At 37.6% G+C, this 17,893-nt stretch overlaps 1 protein-coding gene across 1 annotated transcript in view; it reads left to right on the top strand.

Moving 5' to 3' along the window:
- Positions 1 to 17,893, top strand: part of LOC149418841 (WD repeat-containing protein CG11141) — a 42,993-nt gene that overhangs the window by 11,502 nt on the left and 13,598 nt on the right. Inside the window, exons 4-7 of the mRNA XM_089639034.1 lie at positions 12,843 to 13,006; positions 15,299 to 15,434; positions 16,989 to 17,188; positions 17,653 to 17,756. Of these exons, the coding sequence (XP_089495160.1) occupies positions 12,843 to 13,006; positions 15,299 to 15,434; positions 16,989 to 17,188; positions 17,653 to 17,756 (604 nt within the window). The remainder of the gene's footprint in view (positions 1 to 12,842; positions 13,007 to 15,298; positions 15,435 to 16,988; positions 17,189 to 17,652; positions 17,757 to 17,893) is intronic.

Raw genomic sequence — 17,893 nt, 5'->3', positions numbered from 1 at the left:
GTCCAACCATTTCGAGAATGAGTCACACACCACAAGGAACATCTTCCCCGCTAAAGGCCCACAGTAATCTACGTGTACCCTACTCCAAGCTTTACCTGGATTTGGCCAAACCGTCAATTGACTTTTCGGTGGTGACTGTTTTGACAATGCACAATCTGAACATGATTGAACGACTTCCTCCAAGTCTTTGTTCAGAGCTGTCCACCAAAAATATGCTCTCGCTATTCCCTTCATTTTAACAATACCAAGATGTGACCTGTGTAATAAATCTAACACTTGCTTTTGGAGAGAAAAAGGTATAAAACAAACAATCTTCTACGATAGACAGTTCGTTCCTTTTTAGCCAGTATTTCCATATACTGCTGTCACGATTTACTCGTTTGGGCCAGCCCTGCCGCAAATACCTAAATACCAGCTGTAATTCGCTGTCCGCTGCGGTGGCTACCACAACTGCTTGAAAATTTACATGTTCACAATTTTCAATAAAACAAACAAAATCAGACCCGAAATCGTCATTAAAATCCTCAACAGTGTCCTTCAGCGGTAACCGAGATAGGAAATCTGCCTGGTTATTACACGATTTCACAAATTCCGTTTTGTAAGAAAACCCTGCCAGAATGATACCATATCTCTGTAAACGGTTTGCCGCAAGAACCGGAATATTTTTATGCTCCCCTAAAATTCTTAGTAATGGCATATTATCAACGCACAATGTGAACTCCCTTCCAAACAGGTACTGGAAGAATTTATTTAACCCGAATACAATTGCCAGAGCCTCGAGATCCAAAATACTATATTTCCTTTCAGCGCTTGTTAAACTACGCGAAGCAAACTCGATTGGACGCATTGTACCGTCCTTAAATACATGTACCAAGCATGCACCCAATCCGGATGTACTTGCGTCCGTAAACAGTTTTACAGGTAAGTCCGGAAAATAATTTGTGAGAATCGTATCGTTCCCCATCAATTCTTTAATGGTATCGACTGCTATTTTGCAGTCTTTTGAATAATTCCACTCTACCTCTTTTTTCAAAAGGTTGTGTAAGGGTTCCAGTATCGATGACATCCTAGGAATGAAATTCCGGTAGAAATTTAGGAAACCCAATAAACTTTTCAATTTATGTACGTCCGTAGGATACGGAGCGTTTTTTATAGCTTCAAGCTTGTTTGGCTGTGGTTGGATTCCGTTCCCTGATATTACATACCCCAAAAATTCAATCGATCCCACAAAAAATTCGCATTTATCCGTGTTGACCTTCAACCCGCACTCTCGTAAACGAGCGCAGACTGTCCGGATATTATTCATTAAATCCAATTCGTTGACTCCCGAAATGATGATATCGTCCAAATAGAACGCAACTCCCTTTAACCCCTGAAGACAACTTGCCATAGTCCTAGCGAAGATCGCTGGCGCTGACTTAAACCCAAAAACCAGTCTATTATATTGAAATAATCCTAGATGAGTATTTATTGTAGTATACTTTTTGCAAAAGTCAGCTAATTCTAACTGTGAGTAAGCCTGTGATAAATCTAGTTTAGCGAACACTTTACCAAAACTAACTTTGTGAACCACCTCCTTTATGGAGGGGAGTGGATACCTTTCCAAATCCGACATGAGATTTAAAGATCTCTTATAGTCCACGCAAATTCTAACATTCCCGTTCTTTTTAATTACCGGAACAATGGGGGACGCGTATTCGCTGCTAGTTACCGGAGAAATGATACCATCAGCTACCATAGCTTCTAATTCTCTCTCGATTTTCTCTTTAATAGCGAACGGAACCGGCCTCGCATTAAAAAAAACAGGACGAACTTCCTTGTTTACTTTGAAACCTACTGTATGTTTATTGAATTTTCCCAACCCAGGAGAAAAAACTTCTGGAAACTCGTTGTAAATCATCTCGGTTTTGTCCTTGATTGATGAAACCGAATTATTCATCACTGGAACTATCTTCAGATTAAAAATCTCCATAAAATCCCTACCCACTATCAATTCCGTGCCATTAACCACAACAGTAAATAATAAATTATTTTTAAGATTATTGTATTCTACGGTAAAACAGGCACTACCTACAAGATTAAGTGGTTTGCCATCGTATCCTGATAAAGTACGCTTATCTGGTGACAATGTTACATTTCTAAAATAACGATTGAAAATAAAATCCGGCATGACCGACATGCTTGCCCCTGAATCAATCATAGCAGCACATTTCACTTCGTTAATTACCACATTAGCCCTAAACGGATTAATGTATGAAATACTATTATTCTGGGATTGTTCAAAAATCGGATTAACCTTGTTATTCCTACACAATTTCTTCAAATGCCCTACCTTGTGACAATTAAAACATTTTGCGTTCTTGAATTTACAATATTTTTCTACATGATATTCACCGCAAATCGTACATTTTTTATTCCTCGGTTCGGGGCTCTTTGAACGAGATAACCTTGAAAAACCTTGAGTTTCTCCCAAACGCGACGAATGTCTCCCGGGCGAATTTGAACGATTCGAAATGGCATTCACATCCGAATTCCCTGCGGAAAATTCAGATTTAATTTCCGGAACCAGATTGTCTAAAGCTGAAACCGTTATTGCTAACTCTTCCATCTTGTTAAATGTTAATTTAGTTCCCTCTAGAAAAATTTTCTCCTTAGCCCGGCCTGGTAAAATACCGATTGCAAAGGCATCCGCTAAGCTTTCCGGCCAGCGCGTTCCAAATTCGCAAAAAGAAGATAAACCCCTTAGACGGACCGCGAAATCTCTAACCGATTCCCCATGCGATTGCTTGGCTTGATAAAATTTTTCTCGTTCCTTGAATACCGATCGCGGTCTGGAACAATGTTTCTCAATTAATTCTATTAACTGATCGAATGCTACGTCTGTAACTTTAGCAGGGAAACATAAGTTGATCAAAAGAGTTAATGTCTCCGCTTCCAGAAGATTCAGCAAATAAGCGCGTTTCTGTGAAGCATCTAACTTAGTCGTTTTAATGTCATCACGAATTAGAAGGAACTGTTCTAACCTCAAGCGGAATAGACTCCAATCTCCATTAACGTGGGAGAACCTGGAAATTCCGCCCGATTCCATGATTGCAACGACAACAACCAAAAAAAAAAAAAAACCCACCCGGCAACAATAACACCTTCCAGAAAACAAACAAGAAACAAGACAACCTGACTCCAGGAACCGGCGCCGATGCAGTCCAGCGCCCAGCCGCTTCCCGGAATTCCAAGTCTTCTTTTTCTGTGAAACTTGTCTGGTCTTTGTTACCCAGGGCCACCGATCTGGTCTTTGTTACCCAGGACCACGTGGTTATTTATTCTTCGCTGGATTCTTCGTCTGGTCTTTGTTACCCAGAACCACGAAATTATTGATTCTTCGCTGGATTCTTGGTCTGGTCTTTGTTACCCAGAGCCACGTTATTTACTTCCAATTGTCCTTATTATGCCCAGTTTATCTCCATTTATTGTCACCTTGACAATAAAATCCCGGAGATTTTTTTTCGCAAGTCACTGGTGTGAAATAAACCGACTTGCCGGCAATCCGAAAAACTGTTTCCGTATACTCCTTTTTAAGCTGCGCCACTGTAACGTATTGATGTTTACAGGATATAATACTGGGCCCTTAATCTCCAGTATTATAACGAGGATAGGGATTTGGTAATATATATTATTAATAGTCGTAGATACTGATATACGGAGGTTGTTTAATCGGAATATAATAAACTGACAATAATAGTAACAAGTTGCCCTAAGGCCGTCTAGCGACAGAATGCGTTCCCGCTACCCGACGATGTAAACCAAGTCCTCTAGTAGCGTTCGGTTATCTTCGGTAGAACCCGAAGCTACCCGAGCGCAAACACCAAACACTACAGTTTTGAACGAGCGGTGTTCGCGGACGGCGCGTGTATCGTACCGCGACAACCCGAACACTGCTCGTTTCTTTTGACTTGTATAAACAAACGAACTGCGCTCGCCAGATTTTTTTATTGTTTTTATTTTTTATTATAGTTAGTCTTGTTTTATTTTTTTGAATATGGTTAAGTTTTTTTTAGAGATGTTCCGACTAGTCGGCGACTAGTCGGTAAAGCCGACTATCCGGCCACTATTGTAGTCGTCGATTAGCCGGCGACTAATCGGCAAAGAGCGCCGACTATCCGGCTTCTTACGTTGTATGTATTTCTCAATAATATGAATGCGGGGAACTACATGAAATAAAAACCTTGATTATATATTATTTTTTTTATTTTATAATCAGTCTTATACATTAAAAAATGTAAAGCCATCTTTCCTTTGGTAATCAGTTTTTAAAATTACTTGCTTGTAAAGAAAACATAATTATGACATTTATTGAACAAAATTAGTACCTATCCTAATAAACATAAAAAACAACATAATATCTTCTTATCTTCAATGAACATTTATAAGTATTTCTTATTATTAAAATAAAAAGTAGATTTTTTAAATTAACAAACTCAGTTATATGTATTAAAGCAAGATTGTATGTACAAGATGCACAGTAATATATGTATATATTATATATATATATATATATATATCCAAAAATTCTAAACATGAACTGTTTGATAAAAACAAAAAAAAATGAAAAAATATATTTCTTATAACCATACCTACATAATCTAATCAAATCAAAGTCACAATTGTGACAGCCAAAAATATCATAATCTCCTTATATTTTTTATAACTTACTTATATTTTTTAATTAAAGGTAAATTATGATGTAAGAAGACTAAAGCTTCTGCTTCAAACCGTAATCGGCTTAGCCGACTAGTCGGTCTTATTACAACCGACTAATCGGCTAGTCGGCTAGTCGGCGAAAGTCATAATCGGCACATCTCTAGTTTTTTTACATTTTTTATTGCTTCTGTTTTGTTTTTTTTTTGAACTGGTCAATTTTAAATTATGTTAACTCTTTATAAAAAATAAAATAACCTGATGTTTTTAGTTTCATTTTTGTATTAAGTGGTTAAATAATAACAATAATAATTATTTCATTTGTATTGCGCCATTTTTTGGGAAATATCACCTGTCAAATTTTACTGACTAGGTTTACTCACTTGTTACTTACTGAGCCTTATCTTATTATGTTCAAACAGATACAGAAAAAATGAACCCGTAAAAAGTTTTTTTTTTAAATATTTTTTGGTTTGACTGATGATTGTACCTTCCCCTCTAGGGACTGGAGTCAACCGCGCTAATAACCTCGCCGATGCCGATTGGGTAGGACTGAAATTTATATTGCATATTAACTCTCTAATATCATCCGATTTCAGAGAAATGCTTATATGGCTGCGTGTGTATACGTGATTGCCACCAAAAATTGATAGAATGCATTGTCATCAACAATGAGGGTATCTGCCGAGTTTCAGCTAGATTGGATGTCGGGAAGTGGGTTAAATTCCGCTTCCAAGATTTGCATTCATTCATTACCAAAAACAAAAGTAAATTTAAATAAATGTATTTAAAAATACTTACCTAAGTTGAACCTTAAATACGTAACTGATTTGAACCTAAAATACTTACCTGAGTTGAACCTAAAATACTTACCTGAGTTGAACCTAAAATACTTTCCCGAGTTTAACCTAAAATACTTACCAGAGTTTGAGATGACTCTTCCTTTCACCCTTTGAATCTAATTTTTTCTAATACCTAAGTGATCTTAGACCACTGACATTAAAATCTCCTTAGAACTCTTTCTCCCTTTGGTAGCTACGAAGGCTACTCAAGATTCTCAAGTAATATATATACATTTCTATAAAGACAAATCTACTTGGTTAATTAATACGCCGGTTACGACCTTCAACGTAACTCTCTCGTATCTAGTTGTAATTAAATCCCACCAAACGTTGTGTGATTTTTTTGCTTTATGGTATCGGGTTGTTAATTACTTTGTTTGGTAACCCCTAGTTCTCTTTAGGACAGGGATGGAGTCAGAGATGTTAATTTCAAAGTTAACGAATCGAAGTTGGATCAATATACCTAAAACCCCCGTTTTCTCCATACTGTCTATCTCTCTCAATTTGATCTCCTTAGAAGTTCACCTAAGACGCCCTCCCAGCCTGTCGTAAAACCTTAATACACAAAACGGAAGTCAAACATAATTTGTTAGTACATTGCAATCATAACTTGTTCTCCGGGGCCCTCTGGATTGCCGTCCTCTCCTACTAGATGGGATAAACATGAGACTAATTTCAAGCGTGTTAGTACGATTCAGTTGTTGCATATATGACGAACTCGGAATATTACTTTGCTTAGCAAAATCTGGCTCCTACCTCCTGCAAGACGTGAAAATGATCCGTATCGATCCGGGTTTGGCATGATCATTCGACCCAATCTCCTAGTTGGTGCCTCAGTCACCGTGTCCTAGTCAACCATTCCTGTGGCCGTCACATACTACGTCCAGATCTCAACAGAGTTCTCACGCTCCCAGATTCCAACTCCTCCGAGAATTACGTCTACTTAGAACGAACCGGTTTCATTCTATATGCAAAAATATACTTGCGGTTTTTGTGGAAAGCAGTTTCCTAGGCTGGTTCCCATCCTCTGAGAGGACGTGTATGTAGCCGTAGTGTATCATCCCGATAGTTACCAGACCACATACATTTCCCCTGCAGACAGTACATATAAAGAAATATATATAAATTTACTTTGTTTTGTTTTTATAATCTGCAATGTACTATTTATACAGTACATCCCAGACCAAACATCGCCGAGAAGGAGTTGTGAATTCCAACCAGTTCGCTTGATATATAAATACTAATATACACGTTAATAATTACAATGCACATAATATATTACGGTTTTTTTTTGTTTGGTGATTTTATTTATAGAGATCACCAACTCAGTTATGACCTTTAGCCATGCCCGCGGACTCCACCTCTCTCATGCCTGCCGCCCCATTTATTCAAATTATCCCTCAGGCACCGCCTGATATTGGGATCCTCCCGTTAAGTGGATTTAGCTATGTTCGTAGACTTTCAATTGCTGCTCAAAATTTACTTCGATTATCTCTCAGACATCGTCTGATTTTGGGATCCTCCCGTTGAATGACTTTAGCTATGGTCGTAGACCTTCAATTGCTGCTCAAAATTTACTTCGTAAACACCCCTCCGCATTCCGGACTCAGCTGTCTCAAGCGCCCTAGTTAATCTTCAAGGCCGCTTGCCCTTTCAGTCCCGTAAGACCCTAATAAATCAACCTACCCTCAACACAACTCGAGTCAATGCCCTGTCTATTTTAAAGCCGGTTTGAAATGAATATTTTTTTTCTTCCTTTTGTATTATCGTGTCACAAGTGTCCGCTCGGCCGACCCACTTATTCGAATTATCTCCACGATAAATAGGTACTTTACCTACAATGAACTCTAATGACAAATTCCGGTTACGATTCTAGTCCATAGAATAATTGATAATTGTTTTGTCATGGAATAACTGATATTTATTTTTTTATCAACTCATGCATTTATTCATGTATACACATACATATGTTATTTGATAATACGTAACATAATTACGGTCCCAACTGACGCCTTCCAAATAACTACAGGATTAGTAGCCTCCATCCTGGACCTGCAAACCTCTTATAGTGCAAATTACTTACCTGAGCCCCCCTCCTCTAATCCACCGGGATAATCGACGGCAAAACAACCTGTTCTTATGCATTCATCCACCTATCAATAATTCCCCTATCAGACTGTAAATGCCCTGACTATCTCCCTGAATTTATTTCTTTATTCTCAGCTATTTTTGGGTTCTTACTATTTTATTATAACGAGGTATGGTTATTATTTATCGCACGTTAATCGAGTAGCGATTTAATTTTCCCTTTTCATACCAGTGTTAAATGTATTATTATTATTTTTATCATTTTTCTGGTTTAAATTCGTAATCGTCATGAACACTGAATCTAAATAATTCTCCGAAGTTCGAAATTCTCTGGATCCGATATTAATATTATTTTATCTTTAATTATTATTATTATCATATTTCTAGTTTAAATTCCTTACAACGAAGGATCGCGTTAATCTCGAATTATGACCGTTTCCCTCCTTCCAACACTTCGTATTAACAACCCGGTTTATAACGCGACACCGTAGTGTAGTCTCCTAATTTTTTTTTTTCCACTGAATTTAAACTAATTAAATTTTCCAACCTTAATTTATTATCACGCCAAAATACTGTGTTTAACTAATTCTTTGAAGTTCTAAAATTCTCTAAGGTCCGATATTAATATTATTTTTTCAAACACTGAATCTAACTGTACGTTTCTGACTAGAGAATTTTCCTAAGTCCACAAATAATTACCAAGTGACGTTAGGGCGCAGCGCGACGTGTTTGAACGGTTCCCGGCGGTTTTCAAACTCTCTCAAAATTCACGAAAAGACTCCCAGTTTTTTCTAAGTTCAGCCCTTTTATAGTCCCGTTTCCTCATTAATCACGTCAAATACATGCTATTCTAACCTTTATCGACTCGTATGTTCTTTTCTATTTAGTCCATAGTCGCATCATGCTAATTAGGCCATTCTGATCATTTGAAGAAGGTTAACACCCTGGCGTTCGTTTCATGTGACAAAATGATCAGGCGTGGACTGGGAAGCGGTTCCGAATTCCCATACGGCGTTTTCTATATAACGCTCTAGTGAGAGCTGTCCTTTTGAAGTGTGAATTCCGGACCTTTTATTTTAAAATGCTCTTGTGTTCGCACAATTTATTTAATGGCCGTCGTTTATGATGTGATACGCTTTGTTTTTAACGCTTTCACGAGCTTAGCTTTGATCTTCTTCACTTTGCCTCCGACAATTTAAACGGTGTACACGTCCGTTCCCCCCTCTACCTTCCAAACCAATTACTTCCGACAATTTCAACGGTGTACACGTCCGTTCCCCCCTCTACCTTCCAAACCAATTACTTCCGACAATTTTTTCCATCCCAGTGTATGTTAAATCTCTTGCGTACGATCGTCTTCTACCTCTAACATTTAGTTCTCTTCCCTTACAAACGGTTTAATATAACCATTCCATTTTTTTCCACCGATTATTTCTATCTAAGGCTTCCATCGGTACTTGCTTTAGTTGAGACGCCCCAGTACACATCATGTCCTTTATATTTTTGCTCCCCGTCCTGAACCGCATTAGTCTGATAACCTGTTTATTTCTCCGGCCAGTTTTATTCCAAGAATTATTACTGGATTTTCACAACCCCTCTCTGTAATTTTGGGTGTTACCTCGGGTGGTACCTCCACACGCCCATCTTCTGTCTTTATCTCCCAACTCATTTCACATTAATCAGAGGCTCCAAGTCCCTGTCAAAACAAACCCGAATGTACTCTCCCATAATTCTCCCGCTAATCGTTTATACATTAATATTAATGTGTTTTCGTTTTCCATAAGACGCGGGTTAATTTTATTACCCCCTTGAATTGTTATTAGTGCATTGATGACCCAAAACCATGTCCGTATTTTTTTCTCAAAATCAACGCTTTCAAGTGTCTGAAAACGCCAACCTTTTTTCCCTTGGTATCCCTTTTGCAACTACCTTCGCGCCATCAATCTCCTGTAAACTCAACGCTGTTTCTTCGCAGTCCCACGTCATGCTTACGATAGAAGTTCAATGTTTGCTTTTTTTTTCACTTTTCTTACGTAATTTGTCGGGTTTTTTCCTTATTTCTGTTGTTTTCTTTTAAGTGACGCGTATAACTGCCCTCTCCCCTAACGATTTCCACTTCCAGTATGTCTTAACGTAGGATTCTACCAATTTCTCTCAGTCCTCTGTTTGTTCGCGTTATGTTTCTTACCTTTCTTGAAACACGTCCCTCTCGTTTGTCAATGGTTTACGATCCCGTTCGTCACATCCTGCGCATTCCATTCCCATGACGTCATCGCACTACCCTACTAACAGGTTCCCGTTTTTTTCTGTAATAAATCGAGATAGCCCCGCCTGGTCCAAAGTCCATTTCTTTGTCTGTTTAGGTAAACCCCTCCCACTTGCCATCTCGCATCTTTTGGACCCCTTTGATTTGTGGGAGATTAAATCGAGGCCTACGATTGGTCCACCTCTCGTCCACCTCTTTACCTCACAGAGACATCTGCCTTCAATCCTGTAAAGCTTTATCCACACATCCATTTGATTGTAATTACTTATTTCTCGACTCTAACGCTAGAGGCCTCCGTCTGTATTATCTCAGTAAAAGTGCATTATATCACAAGTTGAACCTAAAATACTTACCTGAGTTGAATGCCCGTGTTGTTTCCCGACATTGTAATAAATAATATTTATATATTATTTACATAATATTTATTTATTTACAATGTCGCGGACTGTGAAAAATTTCAGAATTAGCACACTATTGCAAGTAATAATATATTCTGTAACTGACTTTAGATAGATGCAAACCGGCTAGTTATATGGATATGATTTACAGAAGAGAAGAGTTTTAAGCTTCGCTCTGAATTCTGTCGAGTCTTCAATTTGGGATGCAGGTTTGGGTAACGCCGCCCCGGGAACCATTTATTGGATAACCAACACCTTTGCCGTGCCTGGGCTCATCGGGTGAGGTTCCCACCAGCTGCGTGGCATGCCAGATCGGGAGAGGCTAGTTTGGGGAGATCCTTTGACCTCTCCAACTTGTCTCTTGACCCATCGCCTTGCGTCGCTGTGGGAGGGATATATTCATATGTTTGTTACTCCTGGACACACTGATTCCTAGTTTCCTACCCAACCCTCATACCTTTTACCTTCCTAGAACTTCCTCTCCTTCCTTTCCTTAAAAAAGACCCTCCACACAGCAATCCAAAAAAAATGACATAAGCCCTGAGGGAAATTATTTTTTTTCAGGGCCTCCTGTGTTGGGTTATACTACTGCAATATATAATTTGACTTCTCAGCCTGTTATGTCGTATCGCGTCCCTGACTAATACATAGTTCGCACGAGGACAGGACAATACTGTCTTGTCTCAGCTCTAGACCTATTGTCCTAGTACAAGACATAGGACAAGATAATGGTCTAAGACATTGTCCTAGAGATAGATGGGCAGGCTATCTCTGCAGGACAGTGACATTTCCCCACCACCACGCTCGTTTAACCTATGGTCGAATGGCGGTATTGTCCTGGGACAGGAAAGAATTGTCCTGTTTTTTGTATTAAAGACGTATGTACTTTATGTTGTCACATCTCTAAAATGGCATCAATAGATGTAGTGTCATATTACATCTCCTCTGTTACAACATCAATAGACGTTGTGCCCGTGAATGTGTTAAATCGTGTGACATTTTGTTCCAGGCTTTAGGGCCTGGTACTCCGAAAGCACGCTCACCGATCTTAGTATGTTTTTGTCATAACCTTATCTCGTATTTATTGTTTGGTTTAGTAAGTACCTATCTTGTTAATATGTATTAGTATGATAAGTAAAATAGAACATTGCTATGTTTGGATGTACATTTGCATAATAAACTGTAAATATTTATCAAGTCAGTGAATATTCCAAACAACATACTTCGTCACTGGATATCAATTTGACTGATTCATATTATTGGGTTTTTTCAGGAACCGGAAATATATTCTCATAATGGTAAAAGCAGACATTTTATATGTGGGTTCCAAATTGGATCACGAAACACGTCCACGTCGCATTTCTCGTGTGCTTCTTTTAGGTCGCGACCCAATTTTACAAAAGCCAAGTGACCGCAGACCCCGATGGCGGGAGGGGGCGGTGGGGAGGACTCATGTCATTTGGACAACACGGTTTTATCTGCCATATTCTTAAACATAGAAAATTCAGTAAAATACATTCTTCATATTCACTTTCTCAATGTCAATTTTTATTATTTTGTTCAGGATTCAAACTTCTAACCTCAATATCTAAGTTTCAAGCGAATGGCAGATGGAACCATGTGGTTCCAGGGGCACGACTTCTGGAGAATTCCACTCCACGTCTGGAGACAGCACTTGATTGTTTCTTGCACTCCCACCCACACATACACGCACATTGGTGAGCTTAACTAAGCTAACGCATATTGTATGTCATTTGTGATGTGTATGTGATTTGTGTGTATGAAAAGATTCACCAATGAATTTTCGCGGCAACATAACTTTTCGTAAATAACCGGTTATATCCAGATATTAGGTTTAATTATGATGCTATTCAAACTTCAAGACACACACATATTAAAAAAGAATATTATTACTATTAAAAAATTTTTTACTTTTTTCGGCGGTGACCCTACAGAAAACCCTTCTCCACCCCATTTGGGGTCGCTATCTATAAGTTGGGAACCTGTGATACACACAGTGAAGATGGTAACCGGGTAACTCGGGACGTTGGCGATTCAACACACTCTTGGAAAGTGATTATAAAGTCACGAAAAGTGATGGACAAACTGGATTAAATAGGTTAGGTTTATCGCCTAATCACTTTTAATGACTTTATATCACATTTCAAAAGTGTGTTGAATTGCCACTATCCTGAGTTGCCATGGAACCGTGAAGATAATTGTCCATTATCTAAGTTTGTTATTGTTTTGTAATTATTTAGACTTGCGACAGTGTAGTTGTGGGAGAGCAATATGAGCACTGAACACTTAATTCCTAGAAGTGTGATCTATAAAACCGATATGTAAGACCTATGACCCCAGACCACTGAAATTGATAATCTGTTCGTAAAAAAAAACGATTTTTGAAAATGTTTGGTCAATTTAACCAGAAGTAAAGAAAAATTCAGCTCACTTCTATTGGTTTATCTCTTTAGTGGAGATGCTTGTTTTACAGTAAACAACTGTGATCTCTGAATGATTGCTCTAATTCTTCTTTTTTTTTCTCTTTAACAGCATCTGTGTAAATCATCGGAGATAATAAATGAATCCTACGAGATTGTACAAATAAGCTATTACCAAAACTACCTGCTGGTGTCCAGCGTGTATCGGAGCATCATTTGCCAGAAGAAAGACCTGAAGTGGGATGTTAACCAGGTCGGGAAAAGGGACAGGAAAAGGTTACTTTCTTTCTTAATACATATACAGGGGTAAAATAGGTAATGATTGCCCACTTGAAACTTGGTGGCAGATTTTTAGGAACTTATAGCACTTGCGTCGATTTTATCGTACTTTGATCCTTAAAAAATGCTCCTTGCATACTAAAATATACTGCGAAAATGAGCTTAAAGTATCTTTCTTTCCAGCTTTCTCAGGACAGTGCATGTCAGGTGAAATCTTGTTCAGAGAACAATCAATCTGTCGTAAAAATTATCTAAGATGACTTGAAATTCGAAATCCTTTAAATAAAGGCAGAACATTTATAAGATTATCAAATATGAAATGTGAAGATGTGCTTTTTACGACAGTATCGAATTTCGACATTTCTCTGCTTTTGACAGAAAAATGAAAAACACAGTATTTATTTTTTTCGTTGTTACGAGTTACATTTATATATATATATTGGTCATGTATTCTTTATCAGAAAAGAGGATTTCTTGGGCCTGATAAGAAGGGAGCCACGATTCTTATATTTATTTATTTATTTTATTTTACGCCAAGAGGGCTTTACATATTTACATAAAGGCAGTACAATTTAAAATGAGAAATAAAATATACATACACACATGAATTAAAAATAAAAGCAACAATAATTTAAAGTACAGCGAAAAATAATAACAATAAAGGTACGATAAACAAAAAAATACAAACAAGATATAAAATTACAGCAATAAAAATTTAAAGTACCGTGATCAGAGAATCACAACATTATTGTTACGGTATTGGTTCCGCATAGTACGAAACCGCTGTACCGGGGAATTAGCACACAGGTTGCAGGAGTTTTGAACTGTCCGATTTGGATTTTAATATTTTATATAAGTTAATTTGTAATGATGGATTGTTTTTTTTTTTTTTTTATAACTAAATAATACAGGGTTTTCCAATAAGATGTGTTATTTTGATATTCAATCGTAAAAGATCAATGGTTTCGTTGCTTGTGTGGCACGTAGCGCTGTCTTGTTGAAAGTAAACGTTGTCCAGATCAATACCATCCAATTCCGGCCATAAAAAATCATTAATCATCTCTCGATAGCGCAATCCATTCACCGTAACTTTTGCTCCAGCCTCATTTTCGAAAAAGTAAGGTCAATGACTCCGCCGGACCATAAACCGCATCAAACAGTCACACGTTGAGGATAAAGAGGCTTTTCAACAATAACTCTTGGGTTTTCACTCAAGATGATTTGCATTTGATTCACTCAAGTGAATTTTACAGGTACGGTCTAAAAATGAAAATAGAATCAATTCTGAGGTTAAGTTAAGATAAGTTAAACAATACATTAGAAACAAACAAAGAGAGATTCGCACCTGTGTTTTTGTTACAATCATGGGTCCTGTTTTTAATACCCCGAGGTCGAGGTAAATCCGCATATTGTTTGATGACGGGAAGATTGAGGGTCGGCAACACATACTTTCTTAACGCACCATTCGGCTTTTTACAATCGATTGCAAAATGAGATCTATAAACTCTCGTGTATGTTGCCAATATCGGGTTTTGAATATAATCCAATTTGTTTCCACGACCATTCACGAAACAGACTCTCTCTCCTTACAAGTAAGTTGGAAACCTGTCGAATTGATTTGAAATCTGTACATCCTTTAACACTGTACTGAACTTTAAGGACGGGTTGTTTCGGAGAATTTGAACAATTCTTCAAATTTCAAAGTTAATTTTCAAGATTCTTTCTAGATCTGTTTTTATTTCAGTTCTGTCAAGCAACTAGCCCATAACGATATAATAACAGAACTTGAATAGGACTTTCACAGAACCCGAAAATGAATGTTGAAATTTGATGAATCTTTCAAATTCTCTGAAACAAACCGTCCTCAGAGTCGACATTTTCAACAGAAAGATATTCACAAAATTTACTTTGATTTTTACGTCGGCGTCGGGAATAAAAACTGTGCACAAGAAACCAAAACAAAAGTATTCAAACCATAGATATTCCACTTACCTGTCAACAGTTTTTCTATAGAATATCAGAGTTTTTCATTGGTGAGCATCCAAAATACATCACAAGCCATGGAGATTACCGTGTCTTTTTTACGGTCCCACTTTAGGATTGGAGATATAGCCCCCTGCCTGAAGAGTTGATGTTTCCTTATGTGATTCATAAACAAAAAGTTCGAAATTTGGCTGTGTAACAATAACAATTTTTTTTTTAACATGCCGCCAAATTGCTGTCAGATGTCCTAAGACATTTAAAAGTGCGTATCTCCGAGGATTAATGAATTTACTTAAATACTTACAGCCTCTGTAGTCTGGGAGGGGTGTTCCAGTACAACTATGAGCGGCCCAACGAAGTGAACATTTACTGTGCCCGGCCCGGCCTGAGGATATGGACTTCAGACCGCCAGGGAAATGTGCTACAGACGCTGCTATTTAAGGTAACTTCAATCTCCAGAACATCTTCATTGATTCAGTTAGTTTTAAAGCACCATTGGGCTTATTTTCTACAAAATAACTTCTAATTTAATTCATGAGAAAACCATACGAGATAAAATGGAATGCAGTGACTGAAATTTTAAGTTTCGAACATGATTTATCATGATAAGAATGTGGCGGTTTTTTTTTTGTTTATGTGAGTACAACTCTACCCAACTGCTACCAATCGTCTGGAGCCAGTGAGACTTTGGCATCCCCAATTGGGGTATGTTGTGAGGTTGAAGGTAGTGGGGATAGGAAGGAGATTGTAAAGAAGATAGTGGAAAAGTACCTGGTTATTCAGAACTGGTCACCAAACATGGCTAAAGCCATTTCACGCAATGTTTCAATGCTGGCAATGGTGGTATCTTACCAGAACGATACTCGAGCGATTTTTGGCACAAACATTTTGAGTGATCGCTTGTCATAATTGCCAAATTTATTGAAGCTATAAATATGGGATAAACGGGGAAGTTTATGAAATTCATTAGTTTCAAACCGCAGTAAGCTTTTCATTAATATTTTGAACATAATGATATTAATCAAATATATGTATATATACAACCAATACCTCGAGTGGATACTGAGAGTATCTTCCACTCTGTAATGTGCTGCAAATATACTATACAGGGTGATAAGGGACGTACTTGACTTACTTTAACCAGTGATTCCTGACATTATTTTGATAAAAAAATGCAAATGAATTTTTGGTTTCGATGACTTTTTTAATGTTTTTTTTTTCAAAAATAATTTAAAATAAAATTCTTCCACATTGTAACCCCGCACATGAACCCTAGCTGTCCAATTCCTACTGATTTTCTGTGTTTTGGTTATAAAAAAAATCAATACTGTCACCAGAGATCAAAATTTCATTTACATTTTTTACTCCAAATAATGTCAGGAATCACTGGTTAAAGTAGGTCAAGTACGTCCCTTAACACTCCTTATATTATTTTGAATGAATAAATTGTGAAAAAACACAAATGAAATTTTGTTGCATAAGCTGAGATTTGAATCCGCGTCTTCCGGATTTGTAACCAAAGATTGTAACCATTCAACCACTGAGGTCATCAAGTTTGAAGGTTACCATGATAACTGTGTTGTTAGAGCAGTCACCTGGTTAGCGAACGATAACACCAAGATTTTGTAACTCCATAAAACATTATGTATTTCCAGATAAACAATGTTGAAAATTTGAATATCTTGGAAAATTTGATTGTGAAATATGTAAATATGCTAGGAAAGGTGTAAATTAGAGATGCCATATTATTACACAAAATTCATTTTCGCTAAAAAAAAGGAAATGTCTTGGTTTTAAGCCAACAATATGTAAAACCCCCCTCTCCCTACAGCCTAACTTACTGTGTGACGAGTTTTATAAAAATACCATTTTCAAATTTTTCAATTTCAATTTTTTTCAATTTCAACCTATAAATTATTCAATATAATCTGGAGTTGTACAAATAACAATAATTATCATGGGTAATTCTTATTGTATGTTTGTTACTGGTGCATAGGATGCCATCTCCAACCCCTGCAGCCGGGTGGAGCTGCTGAACCCATCCTCCAAGAGGAGCGTAAAGGCCAACAAGGAGACGCACTTCGGCCCGCTGTTTGTCTTCAAGGACAAGTACCTAATCAGCCACAACGAGGCGCAGCTCTACATCCTGAATCCTGACTCTCTGGTTGCCGTTGCCACTGTTGACAATGTCCGCAGGTCTGTGTCAACTCATCTTCTTCTTTAATTATTGCCTCATTGCCGAGGTTTGTGACCCCCACTCCAGTTTCAATGGTTAACAAGGCTGCTCCACTCTTCGCGGTTCACCGACGTTCTGAACACCTTACTAACCTAAACTGTCCAACCCATAATTTGATATTATTATTGAGGACATGGCATGCGTAGCTCACGTAAGCACTAAGGCCATAGCTCTGTTGTGCTATCTCCCATACTTCATTTTATTTCTTTAACAGTAGCCCAGTCCATTTAACCTAGCTGTGCGCAAATAAAACGTGCCTCTTGCGCCTACACGCATATATTTATGCGTTCAACTTGAGCAATTGTATACTACCTAAATATGTGACGAATTTAGCAGACAAGTGGACCAAAAATAGTTTAAACCTCTATCTTAGGTCGTATGTAGTAGTTTGATGTAGTATTAATCAAGTAATTTGTCATTCCAGGATATTGTCAGTGGCCGTCAACAAAGAAGAGATCTTCATCTTGGAAGGGGAAAGGAGTCTAATAAGAATAGCTTATACTCCAGAGTCCCAGCTTGACAAGCCAGGTTCGTCAAGTAGATAACTATTGCATGATTTCTTTCACTAATGCTTCAGTACTTACCATAGATTTAGGGATATGTTACAGAATTTTATCTTTTTTTGTGATAAACAGTTTGCTATTATTTATCCTTATTTAGAAGAT

This window comes from Hesperophylax consimilis, chromosome 13, assembly GCF_061612785.1.
Source record: "Hesperophylax consimilis isolate HC1 chromosome 13, BYU_Hcon_1.0, whole genome shotgun sequence".
In the NCBI taxonomy this organism is placed as follows: Eukaryota; Metazoa; Arthropoda; class Insecta; order Trichoptera; family Limnephilidae; genus Hesperophylax; species Hesperophylax consimilis.
This window is presented reverse-complemented; position numbering and strand designations above follow the sequence as displayed.